Raw genomic sequence first — 21,504 nt, forward strand, 5'->3', positions numbered from 1 at the left:
TGCCATGGAGCAGCAGTGGGTGGCACCACTCAGGGGCAGATGAATTCATGCACCTCCGACATGCCTGGCCAGTCTGTTGTTCACGTGAAGCGATGCTCAGCAGATCAGGGCCACCTTGGTCTGCAAACGCAAGTCATTCTTCCCTGATTAATGCAGATTTAATGTCCAAGGTTACAAACTGCTGGGAGGTGGAGAGGGAGAGAGCGAATCTCTGCAGTTTGAGGTCACCAAAACGTAAGCAGCTCTCTCTGACTTGGAGTGAGACAGGTACTCCATGTACCTTTCCTGTGACTTAAGGCAAGTTACTTAACCTCTCTGAGCCAGAGTTTCTTTGTCCAGAAAGTGGGGCTAATAAACCTTTCCTCAGAGAGGTGCTAGATTAGAGATCATACATCAAAAGAATCAAGTGCATCATAAAACTTCAAAAAAGAGCTATTATTATTGTTGTCATTATTACAACAAAGATAATTAGTACTAGTAGCCTGTGGAAAATTATTTCTACCATAAATTTTTCAGTGGGTAAATTGTTCCAGTCACAGTTCTGACCACCCCAGCCCTGATGCCCAACAGCTATTACTAACCCCATTCTCGATTCTTTCATCACCATCCACCTCTTATTTCTTTCTCCTTTGACAAAAGTCAAATTTGATGAAACTTCATATGTCTCCAGATCAATCATCCTAGTCTGAGAAGTCAAGCACCAGGTGTTTGAATGAGCACCAGAAAGTGTGCCTTGGGGAGGCAGGTGAAGTCAGGAGAGCTGATGGGAACTTTGCCTGGTTTAACCCTCGGTTATCCTTAGGACAGGCCTTGGCCAAACTTCCCTAGACAAATGAGCCTCAAATCTGTGTTTCAAACATTTCAGTTTCCTTCAATAGTCACATTCAATGTGTAACACTTTCCACTTTTAGAAGCTGTCTGAGCCTAAACTCTAAACCCAGGGCTTTGCTTCTTTTCCCTTCACTTCTTTGATATTTCACTCACTATAGTATTGTACTGTATACCATAGAGCACTTTGGTTTTGAGGGTTTTTTCCTCCTATGTTATGAGTTATTTCAAAGAAGAATGTTTCTGAGAATTATACTTTCCTGTGATTATGGTCATTGCATTATTTTTAGATTTTCCCCACAAATTTTGCCTCTTTCATTATTTGCCTTAGGAAGCATACATTATTTTTATTTGCTTTCTCTTGAATTAGATTTGGGTTTAATGCTCAGAGAAAAAAAACCCCTGTAGAATGAACTAGTCCTCAGACAGTGCTATAACTAGGGGAGCTGATGGCTTACATCAATCACTTTGAGTTTTATTCTAGTTTTTACCAACTTTAAAGACAAAAATATAAAGGTTGAGAGAGAATGAGACTACAGTAAAGAGACATTGTGTTCTAACATTAAAAGCAACAGGGAGCCCAGCTTGGTTTGAGGGGCTGGGAAGGATCTTTGAGTGTCTCCTGTATGCAGGCACTTTACAAACTCACTTAATGCTCTTGTGTCAGATCCCACTTTACAGAGGAGGAAATTTGGGCTCAGAGAAGTGAAAATAACCTTGACCAAGATCATGTGTGTAGTAAGTGCTGGAGCTGAGCTAACATGCTTCCCAGTTTTCCTTGGTGGACTCCAGAGCCCAGTCATCTACCGCTGCATGACTGCTCCTCATCTTTTATCCGTGTTTCCTCATTTGTAACATGGAGAATCTGGACTGAGAACTACGAGGTCTCCAGATGGCCCTTATAGTGTTAACACTGTTAAGTACAGAAGTTGTGTGAGCATGATTAGGAGGATTGGCTGTTTATGAGCCAATCAGAGTTACTGGTTAAACACCTCTCTACCAGGCCAAGGTGGGAAGGAGAGGGTAAAAGTTAGACAGAAAAAAAAAGCAAACCAACTTGGGTGAGAAGTCTATAAAAACTGGGTGTTGCCAAAGGTTCATCCTATTTGGCAGCTGCTGCCTCATCCACAGCTTCTGATAGATCTAAGAGGACTCTCCTCTCTCAAACTGTAAGTAAAGAGCCTCCTTTGTCTACCTGAAGAATACCAGGGAGTCAGAGGTTAGTGACAGTATTAAGCACAGACAGGAACATTTGTTGGCTTTTGTTTTCAGGAAAAGTGTGATCGTGGCTGAAAGCGTGGTGATCTGTTGAAACGATTGTTTTCCTCTCTACCCATCCTAGTAGATCCAGACCGATCGAGTTACCAGCAGTCCCTCTAAGAGGGCTCTTTTGAGTCTTTGGCTTAGGGAAAACAGCGTGAATAGTCCTATTTGGTTAGATTCTACTTAGTTTTTGAAATGCCTGCTCATTTCTGCTCCCTACATAACAACTGCTTATTCTAATGATTTATTTACATATCTATCTCCCTGTGTCATTTTCTACATTCTCTTCCCACACCTCTTAGTACTTGCACTGAAGTTTCTTTGTCATAGAAATGAACTCTTGGCTTGTTTTTCCCTTCGTCTACACCCACGGCTCAAATGAGAAAACGGAACAAGCATCACAGAGCATAGTCGTCCTTTGATTATGAATTGTCAAACATTTCCCTTAGTGGATACTTTCTATAACATTTCCTACTATAGAAAATGTATGAAAGTCCTACAGCTTAAGGTATTTAAAATCAAAAGCTGCTGATGTATTTTGCCACATTTGTTCTACTATCTGAAGAATAGGCATGTTGTGAGGATATGTTGCCTTTTAAAGTAAACTTCTCTTTAAATAGTTGGGGCTTTCCAGATGGTAAAGAATCTGCATGCAATGCAGGAGACCCAGGTTCCATCCCTGGGTCTAGGAGATTATCGGTACCTAGAGTTTCATTAGCTGATGTGGATCCAGCAGGGGCTCCTGATCTGCTGCCACCATCACTTGAAGCAAGGTTCACCTGCAGACAATCCAGGCCCAGGCTGGATCTGAGGTGCTGGGTTAGGGAACAGAGTGTAGTTGCTGTAAGTCTAGGGTTCGTTTGGTTTAGGTGCCAGTTTAGAGGAAAGAGCAACACTTGGGTCTCTTTGAGCTGCTCTCCATGTGTTCAAAGGCACCAGGGATCAGGCTGCTTTAGTGCATCTCACTGGACTTGTCACCAGGGAATCAAATACATAACAAAGCCGTGGGCATGTTCCTGCATCTGTATGTGAAAGTGCTACATGCAGTGCCTGACAATCTTGGGCTTCCAGTGAACAAGCCCCTCATGTCTTCTTGAAAATCCACCTGCCTTGTACATGGAGAAGCAAATGAATTCTCTACACCCTTATATTCTCCAGGAGTTAAATATTGATATTTTACACATTATTATATTTTCAGAGAGTCTCTTTAAAGAAGGCAGAAAAAACTATACTACAGGGTTTCATCTGTTATTCTGCTGAAGAAGGATTGGAAAAAGAATTCTAAGTCATAAGCCAGTAGAATGTGAATTACAGTCCTAAAACATCACCACTTAGAAGGGGTATCAGACACATTCTTCCTGGGCCTGAATTTCCTCATCTCTAAAGTTAGCAAGGTTGATACAGATCCCTCTGAGTTCCCTTGTAGCTCTGTTTTCTGTAGTTACCTTCTATTCATGTATGTTTGTGCTCACAACCTTCTCCCAGATTTGCATATGTGTTACCTGATAATATGGGGCTTCCCTGGCGGCCCAGATGGTAAAGAACCTGCCTGCAATGCAGGAGACCTGGGGTTTGATCCCTGGGTCAGGAAGATCCCCTAGAGAAGGGAATGGCAACCCACTATAGTATTCTTGCCTGAAGAATTCCACAGACAGAGGTACAGCCCATGGGTTCACTAAAAGTCAGACATGACTGAGCAAGTAACACTTTCACTTATACCTGTTAATATATTATGTTTAGTAAATAATGTAATATATAAACTTATTCACTGAGAAATAAAACATTAAAAAAAAACCATAAAGTGAACTATGAGAGTCACCCCACCCTATTTCATTCCCCAGGAGTAAGCTCAGTGTGGTTATTCTCTGCTTATATAGACCCATAAACAGTATGTGTGCATACCATTTTTGTTTAATTTAAAAAAGAGTGACAGTATGTATTGCATACTTTTCTGAAACTTGCTTTTATTTTTTCTTAATCATATAATGTAAACAACTTCCTATCACACTTTTTAAAAAGTTGGCATGAAATAAAATAAAATAAAATAAAAAGTTGGCATGAGACCTCAGTAAGCAGAGAAATCATTCTCTATCATTACCCACTTCCAGCTGGCCTCCTCTCATCCAGGGGTGAACATTAGCCTGTGACCCTGTTTTATGATTAACAGAGAAGCAATATTTGTGCTGATGTGGTACAGAACTTTAATCCCTCTGTAGAAGTTTAACTTCTCATAAACAGTGTTGGTTCGATTTGACCTTTTCTCTGTTTTTTTTTTTTTTTCATGTTGAGTCAGCACACTCAGACTGAAGAAAATCACTTGGTAGTAAACAGAAATATGGAAGTCCCCCAGGGAATTATTTTTTTAATTAAAAAAGTGAGACATACTGATTCCAGACATTTTCATAAAGCCTTATAAAAAGCATCCTCATGTTTATTATGTGATTCCAAAAATACATCCTAGCAACTACAATGAGTAGGTTGCTCACAGGTCACATGTGATCCATCTGGCAGTGAGACAACCAGAACAGACATTACAGCCACTTAACCCATAGTAAGCTGAGACTCAGAGAAGTTATCGATTTGCCCATGGTCCTAGTGAGAAGGAGGCAGAGCTGGTCCTTGAACCCAGGTCTGTCTGATCTACTTCTGCGTAAACGTGTCAGATATTTATGAATTGGTAATGTGGTGTGGGGTTAGTGACACATAGCTCAAGGACTTTCGGTACTCTGGGGGGAATCACCAAGGACATTAGAGTCACCCAAAGGCCAGTTCCTTTCTTCAGTCTCACTGTTTACGTGGAAGAAGGAGTATTCCTCCTCATCCCGACATGTGCCTCATTAGCTATTTGTCCTTGGACAAATAATTAAACTGTCTTACATTCTTTCCTTATCTATTTTATGGCAGAGGGTGCGGAAAAGGGGGAAGCCTGGCTCCCCTTGAGATTATTGTGAGGAGTGCACTTTATAGTGTATGTAAAGCAATTAGCAGAGTGCATGGCAATAAATAGTATTTGCTATTATTGGGCTACGTTTTTCTTTTGTTTTATTAAGGAAACATTATTTTTTGGTATTTTTCAACTCCTTTATGACAGGGGAAAACTTTAGAGGAGAAATCTAAACTGAGAGAGAAAATTTGTACTTTGGCTTGAAATTCACCAACCTCAGGTTGGCTTAAATCTGACATGAAGATCTGGAGATCAGGTCCAAAGCTAACAGTCCCTGACTACAATTTAGGAACTAACATATAAACAGGGGGAACACTATTTTCGGGTGGCTGGGATGTAAAGGACTTTGGAAAATTATCTTCTCTGTGATTATTGCCCACTAACCTGTCCTGGTACCCCAGTGACAGCATCGTGGTTCTATTCTTGGGGTTAAGTGTTGAAGTGAGAGTAGCCACAGCGAGTGGCATCAGTTATACCTTGTCAGGAATTAGTTCGGTAACCACTGACTTCTCTATCAAGGGACAGAATACTGACAGCTTGCTTTGAACAGACACAAAATATCAAGATCGATTTGCTATGAGAAGGACAACTGGGTGAGGAACTCTGCCTCATCCTAGGTGGGACCTTGGACAAGTCAGTTAGCTTCTCCGAGTCTTAGCTTGTTCATTAATTAATGAAGATAATACTTGTCCTTGTTATCTCATTGTTGAATGGATGGAATGAGAACTGAGGGGTCCGTTAGTTTCCAGGAAGCAGAAAGCACAGGGCATCTACCCTGTGTGTGAGTATATGAGGGGACAGGAGACTGGGGAAAGGAGAAGACCACAGGGTAATCTTCACTACCATTTTTTTCTTTGATAATCCAACCTATTCTAATGTGGTGAATCCTGTGAGAATCCTGTGAGTTTGCATTTTCAAGACTAGCCCTAAGTGGCAGCAAATAGGAGCAATGATCCCCTTCAGATGACCACTACTGAGAAGTTGCTTGGGTAGGGGATTTTTGAGCCAGAGTCTGTCCTTGCCAAAGCAGTGAAGCTGAGAATTACTGCAGCAGGAATCATCACATGACGTTTGCATCCTTGGAGCTAATAGGAACATCCAGCCCAGAGGTTAGGAAAAATCCTCCCTGTCTGCCCTAGATAGTCTCACAGGTGGCTGAAGATAAGAAAAAAGGGACGCACTCCACCCTCTATGTCCCAAAGCTGAAGGGAGGTTAAATTCAAGGCCAAATGGCAGTTTCTCCTCTCAAGCTTGCTGCCTAGACAATACTCTGGTGGGACTGCAGGGGAACAGAGTATGAGGAATGGCCACAGAGGCAGAAAGCTTCACTATCCTGGCCTCAAAGTCAGCCAGGGCCCCTGATGGCACCAGGAATCCAGAGAATAGAGAGACAGTCAGTTACTGCCATGACCCCTGTTTGTCAGATTTGAGCAGATCACTCATTCATTAGTTGGTTGAGTTTTAAGATCAGTCATCCCAGCGATTTCCTGAAAGACTTTCTGTTTAGGATCACCCTGACATTTGGCATCCCACCTTCATCCATTATGGCTACTTGCAACTACTTAGGCTTCAAAACAGAACAGACCTTATTTGTTTAGCCAGTTGTAGAAATGGGCCAGAAATGTCAGAGGGGCCTATGGGGCTTTTCTGCACACCTGCTGTCTTGGGCGTGAATCCATGTGAAAGACCCACAGTTCTATTCACAACTAACTCTCCTACACTCTTTTCCAGACCTGTCACCATGGCCCACCAGTTTCCAGCCCTCACTTCAGAACAGAAGAAGGCACTCTCAGAAACTGCCCGGCGCATTGTTGCCAACGGGAAGGGGATCCTGGCTGCAGATGAGTCCGTAGGTGAGTGTAGGAAACATCACACTACAAACATACCCCTGATTCTCCACTTAGCAAAGGCAACTTGATCACATGCTCTCTCCTCTCAGAGGAGGTAAAGGTTTATGTACACAGGAGGGGGAACAGAAGACTCAGTAAGCACAGACCTTTGTGCTTGTCATTCCAGAAGGCAGATTTCTGAAAACCAAGTGAACAGGCTCAAGTCCTACACCCAAGCTGTAGCAAGGCTAGGGACTCAGTAAGCAGGATGAGGCCTCTGCCGCTAATGAGAAGTCAGGGTAAAGCCAGCCAAGGATAGGCGGTGAGAGCAGCCAAGTGTCAGCATCAGGAATGGGGCAGAGCTTGTGGCTGAGAGCAGCTCCGGATGGCACAAGGGAGGGCCTCGATGGCCCCCCGATAAAATGACAGGAGTCAGAGGAGTCAAGAGCCTGCCTAACCCCTCCTTCCACTGTCTATACATCTGGTCAGATCAGGGCTGGACCAGGGGAGCTAAAGAGGCCTGAGGGCCTTGCAGCCCTATTTGTACCCAGTGGTGGCATATACCTTGGTGACACGCCCAGCACATGTGCTTCCTCACCGGCATCACGACAGCAGCTAAGTCTTTTCCTGGGGAGACAAAAAAAGAAAGAGGAGCTCTGAGTCACTCAGTCATGCCCAACTCTTTGGGACCCCATAGACTGCAGTCCACCAGGTTCCTCTGTCCATGAGATTGTCAGGAGCTCTGAAGATCTGAATAAAAAAGAGCATTGCTGCCCATCCTGGTGGGGATCAGTGGTTGGTATGGAGGGGTTTGGCAGGGAAGTACCAGCCTGCTCCTTATGCTGCCTTCACCTGCCCATGTAGGCACCATGGGGAACCGCCTGCAAAGGATCAAGGTGGAGAACACGGAGGAGAACCGCCGGCAGTTCCGCGAACTCCTCTTCACTGTGGACGGCTCCGTCAGCCAGAGCATTGGGGGTGTTATCCTCTTCCATGAGACCCTCTACCAGAAGGACGGCCAGGGAAAGCTGTTCAGAGACATCCTCAAGGAAAAAGGGATCGTGGTGGGAATCAAGGTGAATATATCTCGCTCCCATCTCACCTCAGCCACACTCACAACACAGAGGCTGGGACAGGGCCAACATGAGGAGCACTCTCATCATCTAATTGCTCTTCTCACTCCTTCCCATCCTCACCATCCCACTGAGAAACAAATCCTCTTCTAGACCTTTCCAGTACCTTCTTCTTTCAACCATTTTCCTACAAAGAACTTAATCTCTTTGTGTCTCCACTTTCTCATTTCTAAAATGGGAATAATAGTACCTTCCTCACAAAGTTCTTATAAAAAAGTGAGCTTGTAAAACAGTGCCTATCACACCATTATTATTTAGTTCATGATAGTTATTGCCACTAAAACACTTACTGTTCTACTGTAACTAGGTCTTCCAAAACGTCATGAACTTCTCGAGAGTGATCATTCGTATTTGTTGAGTGCTTACAACCCCAGAAGCTCATTTACTCCTCCTCACAACCTCTAGAGATAGACTCAATTGTTATCCTTATTTTATAGATGAGGCAAGAAAACAGAATTACAGGGAGTAGTATAATTTGTCCACAGCAAGGCAAAATTGGAGCCAGTTCAAACCCAGACTGCTGCCTCTTGGGCTCACGCCCTTAGCCTCTGTTATGTTGACAGTGGAGGCTGCATCCCTATTCCTCTCAGCTCCTGTAATAGCATAGGGCTTGATATGTGCAGTGCTCGATAAATGTCTCTTGAGTAAATGAATGAATCATTTAAAGGAAGTGGCTCTTATACAGGCACCGCTTCATCTCAGGTGCTATCAGATTACTTCTTGCTCCTCAAGCTCCAGGCCTGTGCTTCCCATACTTTCCATCCTCTTAGGGTTGATACTCTTAACCGTTCTTTCCAGATCACTTCACTTCTACTGTGGGCTGAACGGTGTCCCCTCAATGACTAACGTACCTTCCTAATTCAACTCCTTGGTTTGTGAAAGAAGAGAACTACTATTTAGCACCAGGGGCTCTGCTTGTATTTTCCAGGGACACCTGACACCTGCTAATTGTTAATTATTTATATTCACAGTTAGACCAAGGAGTTGCTCCGCTTGCAGGAACAAACAAAGAAACCACCGTTCAAGGTGAGGATTTTGCCCACTGATATGAATCATACCAGTATATACCAGAAATGAAGACAAGCGAAGAAGTGATGGGGGGAAGCAAACTGTGAATGTCACACAAGTTTTAGAGCCACACACCTGTTCTTCAGCCCTAGCTACTCTACTTAATAACTGTATGCCCTCAGGCTAGTCACTTAAATATTCTGAGTCTCCATTAAAGTCGGATAGCAATATCTACTTTGCAGAATAGTTGTGGGGATTAAAGTAGACACTGCACATAAAATGCTTATCACAGTGCCCTGGACAGAGAAGATACTTTATACTTGGGAATATTATTTTAGAAAAATCTAGCATCAGTAAAGAGGAAAGATCCCAAGCTATGGGATCAGACACACTTGGGTCTGGATGCTGCTTCCATCACTCACTAGATAATTTTGCAAGGTTTATTACTGCCCGAGATAGGTATAGACCATAGCATTGGGTTAGCTAAGCAGACTAAATCTCTGCCTTGTCTCTCTTTAGCTATTCAAACTTGAAGTTACCTTACCTCTCAGAGCCTCAGTTTTTGAATCTGTAAAATGAATATACAACTATGAGTTATATGGCTATTAGGTTGTAATAGTATAACAACTATTAGAGTTGTTATGATTATTAAATGAAATAAGATGTGCAAAATATTTCAAATCATGCCTTGGAACACAGTAAGTACTAAAATATTAGTTTCCTTTACTCGTCTTATAGAGTATATAATATGTATATCAAAATTAAATTTATTAAACACAGATCTTTTGACTTGGTACTGGAATGTTTATTTCTTTGCTGGATGTTTTGGGTCCTCAAGCTCTGTGACTGAATGCTAAGCAAAAGGGGAACTCCTTCACTTTATCAGTAGCAGTCAGGGATGCAAAGAAGCCTTTCTCTCTCATGACTTGCAGGGCTTGATGGCCTTTCTGAACGCTGTGCTCAGTATAAGAAAGATGGTGCTGACTTTGGGAAGTGGCGTGCTGTGCTGAAGATTGACAACCAGTGTCCATCCCATCTTGCTATCCAGGAAAACGCCAACACCCTGGCCCGCTATGCCAGCATCTGTCAGCAGGTGCTCGTCCTTACTCTTGGCCTCAAATACAGTAGGCGAGAGTTTTCTTCAAAGCCCAACTGTCTAATTTTACTGTAACCATACATGATCCTTCCTTTTCTCTCACCACTATATCCTGATGGCAATTTTTTTTTTTTTTTTTTACTATTTATACTAGGTGTGGTAGAGTAAGATTTGGTTCCATAAGTCAGCTATGAATCCAAAAGGCAAACATCATCAAGTGTGGCCTTCTACCAAAGCACTGTAAGCTGAGTCTTGATGGCAATCATCTCTTGAGGTCAGGGCATTCGCATGTCTATGCCCCACTGTGGCCAAGGACATGATCCTCTTAATCCCTAGCTCAAGGGTGACAGCCTTGATCTGGTTCCAATTCAAATAATTTGTTGGAGGATGGTAGCTTGATGCTAAAGTTTTCAACCTGTTGCGAAATGCCTCTGGGATCCAACTTAAGTCTGATTTGCTTGTGTGGGTACAATGCTGGGATTACCAGAATTGTGGGCACTTGGAGCTTCCCAATCAGAATTGAAAACATTGCTTGAATTCCTTAATTAACCCATACAAGAGCCACCTTTACTGGTGATTTAAGCTTGCCTGCCCTGAAAGGATGACATATAGGTTCTGAGGTAGTAGAATAGTCTCTAGAATGAGATACAGAAATAGAGTTTGCATTTACTGTACCCCATTTCCAGGAAAACTTTTTTTCCCCTCACTGTTCTTTTTTGGCTAAACCACAGATGCTCACTACATATCCCATTAAATTTATTTTCATTGACTTTAAGTCATTTATATGATATTTCTCCATCAGGGCTTCACCCTGTACCAGTTGGAATGTTAAATATCTTAAGGAAAAGATCCCAGTGGGCAGAGCTTCATTCTGTCCCCTCCACTTTCTCTTTAGAATGGTCTGGTGCCCATTGTTGAACCGGAGGTAATTCCTGATGGCAGCCATGACATGGAACACTGCCAGTATGTTACTGAGAAGGTAAGTCTTAAACATAAAGGTTCCAATGCCGGTTACAAAATCTGTTTTTAAGTGACAGTTGTTATGTATCAGCTGTTACAGGTGAAGTATTCTACAGTTAGAATCATTATGTAGTTTTGAGAAAGTAAGGAGGTATTATCAAACCTTCCACTTCGGGGACACATGGTAAACTCCTTGCAAAGAAGCACAAGATCTGCACTATCAACACTAGGGTTTAAGCACCCATGTTCCCAGTCGTGGGACCTGGGGCAAGTCATATTATCTTTGGGGGCCTCATTTCCATTATGTTTAAGAAATTTTAAAAATAAGATGAGGCTTCCATGAGAAAATGTAAGTAGAAGGTGATTTTTTCACATATGACTTTCTAAATTCGCCACATTCTACGAATGCCACCAGACAAAAAGCATGGCACACATACAAATTTCTAAATTCGTACATCTGTAAGAAAGGAAGAGAGTCCTCAGTTTCTCCACTTGCAACATGAGGTGGACTGAAATGAGCTCTGAAAGCACTCCTGTCTCTAAAATTCATATTTTTATGATCACTCAGCTTCTATGGGGATAGAGAATGGAGGCTGATTTGGATGTCCCCGGCAAATTAAATCAAGGCAGACTCAATGGACCAAAGGGAGTAATGGGAAGGAAGGAGTGAGGGGCTTCTGGGAAGCAGAGCCATCCGGTAGCCCATGCAGTGAGCAGTTAGGGGAGGGGCAGCAGGGACAGGCTGGCTTGGCTGTGGTTGCGGGCATCACCCTGAGGGAAGCTTCAGCCAAGCAACATGTGGGAATTCCGTCATCCTCCTTCCCTGCAGGGTAGCAGCACCGTGGTCAGGTGCCTCTGCGGCTGACTCTGGGTTTCCCCCGTGTGGATCTTGTGTCCTTCAGGTCCTGGCTGCTGTCTACAAGGCCCTGAATGACCACCACGTTTACCTGGAGGGCACCCTGTTGAAGCCCAACATGGTGACTGCTGGACACGCCTGCACCAAGAAGTATACTCCAGAGCAGGTGGCAATGGCCACGGTTACAGCTCTCCACCGTACTGTTCCTGCAGCTGTTCCCGGTAAGATTCTCTTTCTTCTCTAACTTGAGGTCTCAGTCCTCATTCTTTGAAGGAGTGCCAGAAGCATCTGCATGTCTTCAGGACTCTCCTTCCAGCCGCGAAACAGATCTCTGCTATCTCACAGGTAGCCAACACTTCCCCCTCAAACTCCATGATGCCACCTATCCCGAGTCCATCAAAATACATACAATCCATTGATTTCCTCGACATTTCACTGCCCTTTTATTTACTAAATCCCTTCTCTCCTCAGCCCAGCTAGCCTCAGCAAAGGCAAGCTAATCTCTCCAACCTAGTCCCATGCAAATCAAGTGGGGAAAAGATTGAGACATGACGTTTCTTTTAGGCTCCTTGCTTGCTTGCTTTCTCGAGCAGGGTACACAGCCAGGATTAGTGGAGTGGAATGGCTTCTCTCCTTCCAGGCATCTGCTTTTTGTCTGGTGGCATGAGTGAAGAGGATGCTACTCTCAACCTCAATGCTATCAACCTCTGCCCTCTACCAAAGCCCTGGAAGCTAAGTTTCTCTTACGGACGGGCCCTGCAGGCCAGTGCACTGGCTGCATGGGGTGGCAAGGCTGAAAACAAGAAGGCAACGCAGGAGGCCTTTATGAAGCGGGCCCTGGTAAGACTCTTCTTCTTATGTACTAATCAAGTGGATACTTGGGACCTGGCTCTCATTGCTTTCTTCAGGCCATGATGGACTCCAGAGAGTGTCTACCAGGCATTTGAAATTGTGGCATTAGAGGTTAGTAGGAAAGTCAAGGCTGGAGAGAGTTTTGAACTCTCCACACTGGGAGTATAATTGATGTTAGAAGATCGAAGGACAATTTCCACAGAGACACTTTAGAGGGACAATGAGAGGGCCAAGGAATAACATGGGATACCTTTCATTTTGGGAAGATGAAGAGGAGAAGCCACCAAGACAAGCAGATAATATATATTAAGATGAACTAAGGATTCTAGGAACAAACAGAATGAAGTTTCAAAGGGTCAATAACAGCACCCTACAAAGAGGTTAAAAATAAAGGTGGGAAAAGACTTTGGAGATACTGGCATTGAAGGGCATATCAATGACCCTCAACAAAATGGGTTTAATAAAGAAAAGGTACCCATTCAAGATGCTTGTCAGGAAAAGGCACAGAAAGTTTATCAGGAACAACGGGGACAAAGAAGGGTCTTATTCAACTACTAACATTCCTTTTTGAGTATCTATGAACCAAGGATTGGGGTGAACAAAGCAGACACAGCCAGTGCCTTCAGGGGATTTAGAATTTAGCCAAATAGGAAAGAGCTTGGCATGTTTAAAGCGGAAGGATCCAGAGGAGAGATTAAAGATCAGGAAAGGACAGAGACTTAGAGGAAACAGTGCTACATGAGACAAAATGTTAAATACAGGTGGCAGAGCTGGTTTTAGAAAGGAGGGAAGAGATAGCAAAAAAGAAACAGAATGAGTTTGGAATCAAGTCTGTAGAGGTGGAGAGATGCAGTGGTTGATCACTGATTACAGGTGAGAGCATCTGTTGAGCATGATAAGGGAGTGGAGATTTCAGTCTTCACAGTGGGGAACTTGGAATAGTTGTTGAAGTGGTTGCTAGGAAATTGACCAGAGGTTATGGCCAAGCATCAAGCAAGATGCAGTTGAAATGAATTTGTTTGGTACATTAAATTAGATCCCGAATGTTCCTGACAGCTCTCTTAAGCATGTAGGATGATTCAGATGAGGCTAAATGGGAAAGAACAGGGTTGAAGAATCAGAGTTTAACAGGGAGATGGGACAAATTTGAGTGATAGCCTTATCCAGCTTGCTGCTGATGATGAGAGGGGAGCCTGGGCAAAGAATCAGGCGTAGCCAAAAGTTTGATGATAAGGCACTAAGGAAAGGAAGGCTACAGAGAAGCTAAAAACATCATCTCAGAGGTGGAAGAGAGGTGTGAGGTTTTAGAGGTGGTGCTTTACCTTCTACCCACTCCAGTGTTCTTGCCCGGAGAATCCCAGGGATGGGGAGCCTGGTGGGCTGCGGTCTATGGGGTCGCACAGAGTCGGACACAACTGAAGCAACTTAGCAGCAGCAGCAGCAGCTTTACCTTTTGATGATGATGGGTGTGACTCTGCTGGTGTGTGGCTGATGAGGTGGGAAGATACAACAAATATGATGAAGGGATTATGCAAGTAAGGGTTATCCACACAAAAGAAGGGATGCTAAGCTTGTCATCTAGAACAGTGGTTCTCAAGCTTGAGCATGCATCCAAATCACCTGAAGGGTGTGTTAAAATGCAGGTGGCTGGACCCAGCCACTGAGTTTCTGATTCAGAAGGTCTGGGGTCAAGCTGGAGAGTTTCCATTTCTAACAAGTGCTTAATTAGGCCCATGAAACCTAACTTCAAAAACCATTGTAGATGTAGAAATAAGTCCTGGAGAGATCAGAAAGTGGCAACAGTGACTTGAAGACAGGTGCTGTTAAGTGGCATTTGAGTGTTATGACAGGTTTCATAATTCTGAAGTCAACTTTAATTGGAATTTACACAGGGTATCCAATGATATTACAATAACAACTACATAAAAATTATGTATTCTTATGGACAAATACATGTAGAAAATGTAAAACTTATTAAAACATTTTTTTTTTCTTTTTGCTATAGTGAAGCTTCAGCTACACTTGCCTGATGTTTGGCAATATGTCTGGTCAGTTTCCTAGCAGACTACTCAACAACTATTCCAAGGTTCCCAAATTGAAACTGAGATTTCCATTTCCTTATCACTGTACGAGTGAGAAGTTTCTCAGCTTTAATTTCTAGGACGGTTGTTGCAGTATTGCTGGTACTACAAAGAAACCTTCTTAGTTACACAGAGTTCAGGCTTGCCTGCGAAATACTCAGAAAACTGGGATTTTAAGAAGGAAGTAAGGTATCAGCATAAAAGAAAAGGAATGGTATCAGCAGCAATATTTAGCAAAACCACTGCATGGAAGAAAAATCTACATGAAGGTGTATCTGGTTTCAAATGAGAAGCAAGGAGGGTCAAGCTCAGCTTGCTCTAACTCGGTCTCCTCTCTCACACTTGTGTTTTAGGCTAACAGCCAGGCAGCCAAAGGACAGTATGTTCACACGGGTTCTTCTGGCTCCGCTTCCACCCAGTCGCTCTTCACTGCCAGCTATACCTACTAGAACCCGAGGCTCACCAGCTTGGCTCTGGCGCTCTAGGTGTCTTGGTAGGAGGGCTGAAAGGAAAACGACGACTTTCCGACTGACCCTGGAAATCAGATGAAATTAGGTTAGAAACTACTGGAAATACAACACATGTTAAATTCTTAGACACATGTGGAAAAAAATCAGTTATGGAAACATAAGTCTGAATATTAGGGATCTGATGAAATCTCACCCAGTGGTTTCCTTATAACGCTTCTAGTTCCCCACACCCCAAAGTGTCTATCTCAGAAAAGAACAGACTTTAAAGCAGAACCAGCTCTCCATCCAGATCACCAAATGAAACACCTCCCAAGCCGAGTGCAGAGACGTGCATCTTATTAAACAGTCTTAGCAGTGGTGGGTTAAGAAGGAGACAGCTGCAACCAAACAAAGAAATAAAATGTTCTACAAACCTTCCCTTTGTATCAGGTTTTACTTTGTGCTCTTGCTTCCAAAGGACTTGATACATTTCATTACCTTTGACTCTACAGACCTGACTGCCATTAGCGTCAGGATCCTCAATGTTGGTTACCCGTTGGACTAACCTGGCAAAATTAAAACACCCAGGATGCTCAGGCCACGCTCCAGCCAAGTTTGAGAACTATCAAGCTAGATTTCAAGTTTGAGGGTATTTAGAAATGAAGGCTATTCATAATGTGAAGCAAGCTACATTGTAAAATGGTTCCAGACAACATATGGAGTGTAATAAAGCAATCATGTGACGTTGATGGCTTGGAACACTCCTCATCAAGTGGCACAGGTTTGGTGACACAGGACTGCATTTCCTCTGCACGTCCAAGCATACCACGTAGTTTTGCAGGAAGTAATATTTGCATAATTATGCTTATTGGCATCTGATTTTCAGAATTAACCTATAAAAGCATTAAAGACAACCATAGTTACAAGAGAGAATTTAATTATAACTTTGGACAATATAAAAGTAATGATTTTGGTGAAAAAAAGTAATGTTTTAACTGAAAGGAGCTGAGAAATTCAAGGGGGAGAAGACATGGAGGAAAGCAAAGAAAACAGTAATTTATTTAATGGGGAGTCAGGCTACTACTTGAAATTGATGGATTAAGAAGTAATGCTTTGAAAAAAAAAAGAAAGTGCTGTAAGTCTATTAAAATAACAAGAGAAATGGATTTAATCATTAAAATATTCCTACCTATAACAAAAATATAGAAGAAGGTGGTAAATTAAATTCTTTGTCTTGAAGACAAAGTTTGCCAAATATTACTTAGAGTGGATAAATTAGGAAGTAGAGGCATAAACATATGATTTAGAGGAATAAGACAGAATTAATTCAAAGGGACTTCTGAGGAAAAAGACTTGGGAATGGGACACAGGGATGATGTTTACTTACGTACTTCTACAGCGTTTGAGTGTTTCTTTCCATGTGGCTGTATTACTTTTCTAAAAACAACTACTAATATGTTCATATAAACAATTCAAACCTACTTAGAGGTTATTTAATCCAAGGCGCTCATTTTACAGATGATAAAACCGAGTCTAGAGAAATTAAATTGCTTGAGACAGTCATATATTTAGGTGCTTAGGGTAAAGCTGAGAGATTAGAATTTAGGTCTTTCTCTCCTGTAATGGACACACGGTCAGGGAGGAAGGTAAGGGCAGGGCAGCAGGCTGTGTTCAGTACCTCTGCCACCAGCACTATAGATCTTTTAGATTTCTTTTTGCATTCATCTACTCAATCAGCAAGTAGTTGATATGCTAAACTGTCCTAAATGCTGGTAACACTTGATGTGACAAAGCTTCCCTGCCAGAAATTTTTTATCTAGAGCTTATTCAGCTTCTCTAGTGGCTCAGACAGTAAAGAATCTGCTTGCAATGCAGGAGACATGGTTTGATCCTGGTGTTGGAAAGATCCACTGGAGAAGGAAGTCACTACCCACTCCAGTGTTCTTGCCAGGACAGAGGAGCTTGGCAGGCGACAGTCCATGGGACTGCAAAGAGTCAAACATGACTGAGTGACTAACATTTTCATTTATTCAGCATCACTGACCCTAAGTTGTAAAGAAACCTCTCAGATTCCCATTTATGGTTAGGTATAAATTTATAATCAAGGTTGAGCTATTTATGTCTTTTGGTCAAGGCTGAATTACCTTTCACTGTGGGTGAGGATTTATATAATGAATTTCCCCTGGCTATCTGATTTATTTACAGACAATTTACAGTTGTCTTTGAAATCTCAGCCCCAGTAGTTTCCTTCACTCACAGTAATATGAAGACAAGTGTTACAAACTTCAGTTCCTATTAACTGTGTGGTCACTGAGTGAATGTATTAGTTGTGTCCTAGTTTTTGGTACACTGTCAGATTTATTCTAGGAGTTACTGAAAGTCTACTAAAAATAAAACCTGATACTAGGCACTGAAAGTAAGAGAAGTTTCAGCTTTAGAGTAGCTATGATATTTGCATACCAAGCAATTAAATTTGAGTAGCTAAGCCAGAAACACAAATGCCACTGACTGTGGGTTGGGAAGTGGGGAGGAGAGTCTATCAATATGGCTGGGTGCAGAAAGGGAGGAGGTGACATTTAGTTTGGACATCACAGGATGGCAAAAGCAAAGGCACTCTCAGAAAAGGAACTGCCTTTGTATGAGGAAATATTTGAATAATTCACTGGGAGGAGATGAGACTTCGAAGGCATAAATAGCAAAAGCTCAGGCCACAAAATAATTACTGAATGCTGAAAGGAATAATAAAAAGGAATTTGGTTTTGCTGTGAAAAGGAAGAGGGATAGAAGGGAGGGAAGAGGTAGGGAAATGAGAGAGGGGAAAGAGAAGGCAGGGAGAAGCCAGGGCAATGTGGAATTGTGGGGAGGTCTAAAAGACTTTTGAGAAGGAGAGAAATATCAACCAATCTAAACATATTTGTCTTCTTGAGAGGAAGGGCTGAGTTTCACCTTTGAGTCCACATCATCCTTTACAAAACCAAGATGCTGAGATGATTCATAATGTGAACTGATTTAGCAGAAGCCAACTGTAACAGTGAGAATATATGCTTCTAGAAACTTGCAGAAATCTTGGAGCAGGCTTTGGGCAAATCAGGAATGGGACTTCAAGACCATATGGTCTAGCTGTGCTGGGATGAGAGTCTCCAGCTGACGTTGACATTTCATTCACAGCAACAGTGGAGGAAACTGTCATCCAGTGTGCTAGGGAATTGTTCAAGGTCACATAACCTGTAGTGAGACTTAGGCTGGTGTGATTTGCAAAGTCCTCTGGGAAGGCAGTACTCACAGGGAAGCACAGGTTCTGGAGTCCGACAGTCTAGGTTCCAGCGCTGGCTCTGTGCTTCCTAGTCATGTGACCTGGGAAACCTTATACAACCTTTCTGTGGTTCAGTTTCTTCCTCTCCAAAATAACAGTATCACAAATTATTGAGAGATTAAATGAGTCAGTACATCTCAATGACACATTCAGAATCTCTTATCCACAACTGTGAAATCTAAAAAGCTTTAAAAACCAAAAATTTTCCCAGAAGTTTGCAGTAAATTATTTGGTGGCAAACCCTAACTCAAGAATGTGATCTTGATTCCACTTGATGGGAAGCAGAGATGTGTCTGATGATAGGTGCTGACTGGGACCCTGTAGAGGGGATGATGAAATATATAGCATAAACATATATTTGCTCTCTAATATATAAAAAATCTGATTTGTGAAACATATGTGTTCTCAAAGCTCTCAGATAAAGAGTTGTGAGCCTGTTTTTTAGAACAATATCTGCCATACTTCTAGAATAACAGATGAACTTTCCATGCCCGAGGGCTCATGTAATGCTACAAATTCTCTGAGCATATTTTCTACAGAAGATAAATTAAGAGACAGGAGTAACAGCAAAGCTCAACAGTCAGTTACAGCTCTATTTTCATCACTCGAATATGGTTTTCTGGCTGTAACATACTCTGTCCTAAGGCTCCTGAAATAGTCTAACACTCAGTACTGGGTGTCACTATATGTGGACATATATAAAATCAGTCAGCAAGTATTCATTTAGCACTACTGCATGCTTGGTGCTGGAAAAATACTATATTGTCCTTGTGTGCTTACCACTGAAATGAGGAAGGCAAGGATACAGTTAGGAAACAAAATGGTATACAATCATGTGCTAAATTACACTGGTATAGGTAAGGTGCTGAAATAAAAAGAGGTGGTATGAATTGCAGACAGTTTATTGCTAGTTGTATGATCTTTGGATCTTGAGTCTCAGTTTTCCCATCTGTAAAAACAGGTTTGCTGTTAGATTAGCAATATTTTTTGTAAAGTGCCATATTATAAGTCGTGAATAAATATTTTATTTTTTCTCTGTCAGTTGGCTCTTAAAGAATGGTAAAGGCGGTGAAGATGAATTAACTGTGTCCTGATTAGAGTACAGATTGTTTATTTTGAGGAAGTTGTGGGAAATTAGATTAAAATGGTGAGAAATTAGATTAAAATGGTGAGGCCAAGGGGAGCGGCACAGTGGGGTGGGAGGGCAGACTGGGCAGGGATATTAGGAAAAGTTTTGCCTTAAACTAATGAGAAATGGGGACCTGTGAGTAATCTTTGATCAGGGAACAACATAATACAAGAGTATTGCTGAAAATTAGTTTTTATACTGTATTTCCTACTCCAGGGGATCTTCCCAACCCAGGGATTGAAGCTGCGTATCTTGCATCTCCTGCATTGGCAGGCGGATTCTTTACCACTGTACCACCTGGGAGCCCAATTCCTATAATCTATCATTCTGTTGTTGTTTAGTTGCTCAGCTGTGTCTGACTCTTTGCAACCCCATGAACTGTAGCCCGCTAGGCTCCTCTCTCCATGGAATTTCCCAGGCAAAAATACTGGAGTAGGTTGCCATTTCCTTCTCCAGGGGATCTTCCTGACCCAGGGTTTGAACCTGCATCTCCACACCTTCTGCATTGCAGCTAGATTCTTTATTGCTTAGTCACCAGGGAAGCCCTTATCTCTCTGTCCTATGGGTTTATTGGTTCTTTTTCTCTGGAGAACCCCAAAACATCTAATATTTTGCTTCATCTGCTTTAACCCTAATTTTCTGACTGTTCCATGTGTTAATTCCCACAAGGAATCTGAGTAATGTCATGAAAGCCATTGCAGGAGACACAAGAGACGTGGGTTCATGTCTGAGAGTGTTTTGCCTATGTTCTCCTCTAGGAGTTTTATAGTTTCTGGTCTTACATTTAGATCTTTAATCCATTTTGAGTTTATTTTTGTGTATGGTGTTAGAAAGTGTTCCAGTTTCATTCTTTTACAAGTGGTTGACCAGTTTTCCCAGCATCACTTGTTAAAGAGGTTGTCTTTTTTCCATTGTATATCCTTGCCTCCTTTGTCAAAGATAAGGTGTCCATAAATCACAGCAAGATCCTCTATGACCCACCTCCCAGAATATTGGAAATAAAAGCAAAAATAAACAAATGGGACCTAATGAAACTTAAAAGCTTTTGCACTACAAAGGAAACTATAAGTAAGGTGAAAAGACAGCCCTCAGATTGGGAGAAAACAATAGCAAATGAAGAAACAGACAAAGGATTAATCTCAAAAATATACAAGCAACTCCTGCAGCTCAATTCCAGAAAAATAAATGACCCAATCAAAAAATGGGCCAAAGAACTAAACAGACATTTCTCCAAGGAAGACATACAGATGGTTAACAAACACATGAAAAGATGCTCAACATCACTCATTATTAGAGAAATGCAAATCAAAACCACAATGAGGTACCATTACACGCCAGTCAGGATGGCTGCTATCCAAAAGTCTACAAGCAATAAATGCTGGAGAGGGTGTGGAGAAAAGGGAACCCTCTTACACTGTTGGTGGGAATGCAAACTAGTACAGCCGCTATGGAAAACAGTGTGGAGATTTCTTAAAAAACTGGAAATAGAACTGCCATATGACCCAGCAATCCCACTTCTGGGCATACACACCGAGGAAACCAGATCTGAAAGAGACATGTGCACCCCAATGTTCATCGCAGCACTGTTTATAATAGCCAGGACATGGAAGCAACCTAGATGCCCATCAGCAGATGAATGGATAAGGAAGCTGTGGTACATATACACCATGGAATATTACTCAGCCATTAAAAAGAATTCATTTGAACCAGTCCTAATGAGATGGATGAAACTGGAGCCCATTATACAGAGTGAAGTAAGCCAG

The 21,504-nt window shown here is 42.2% G+C and overlaps 1 protein-coding gene across 1 annotated transcript; it reads left to right on the forward strand.

Moving 5' to 3' along the window:
* Positions 1-1,850: 1,850 nt before the first annotated feature.
* On the forward strand, positions 1,851-15,737 carry ALDOB (aldolase, fructose-bisphosphate B). Its single transcript, XM_043927415.1, has 9 exons — positions 1,851-1,997; positions 6,767-6,888; positions 7,729-7,940; positions 8,969-9,023; positions 9,938-10,098; positions 10,997-11,080; positions 11,964-12,138; positions 12,558-12,757; positions 15,204-15,737. Exons 2-9 carry the CDS (start codon positions 6,777-6,779, stop codon positions 15,297-15,299), a joined length of 1,095 nt encoding a protein of 364 aa, XP_043783350.1. The 5' UTR covers positions 1,851-1,997; positions 6,767-6,776; the 3' UTR covers positions 15,300-15,737.
* Positions 15,738-21,504: the final 5,767 nt, after the last annotated feature.

This window comes from Cervus elaphus, chromosome 16, assembly GCF_910594005.1.
Source record: "Cervus elaphus chromosome 16, mCerEla1.1, whole genome shotgun sequence".
Classification (NCBI taxonomy): domain Eukaryota; kingdom Metazoa; phylum Chordata; class Mammalia; order Artiodactyla; family Cervidae; genus Cervus; species Cervus elaphus.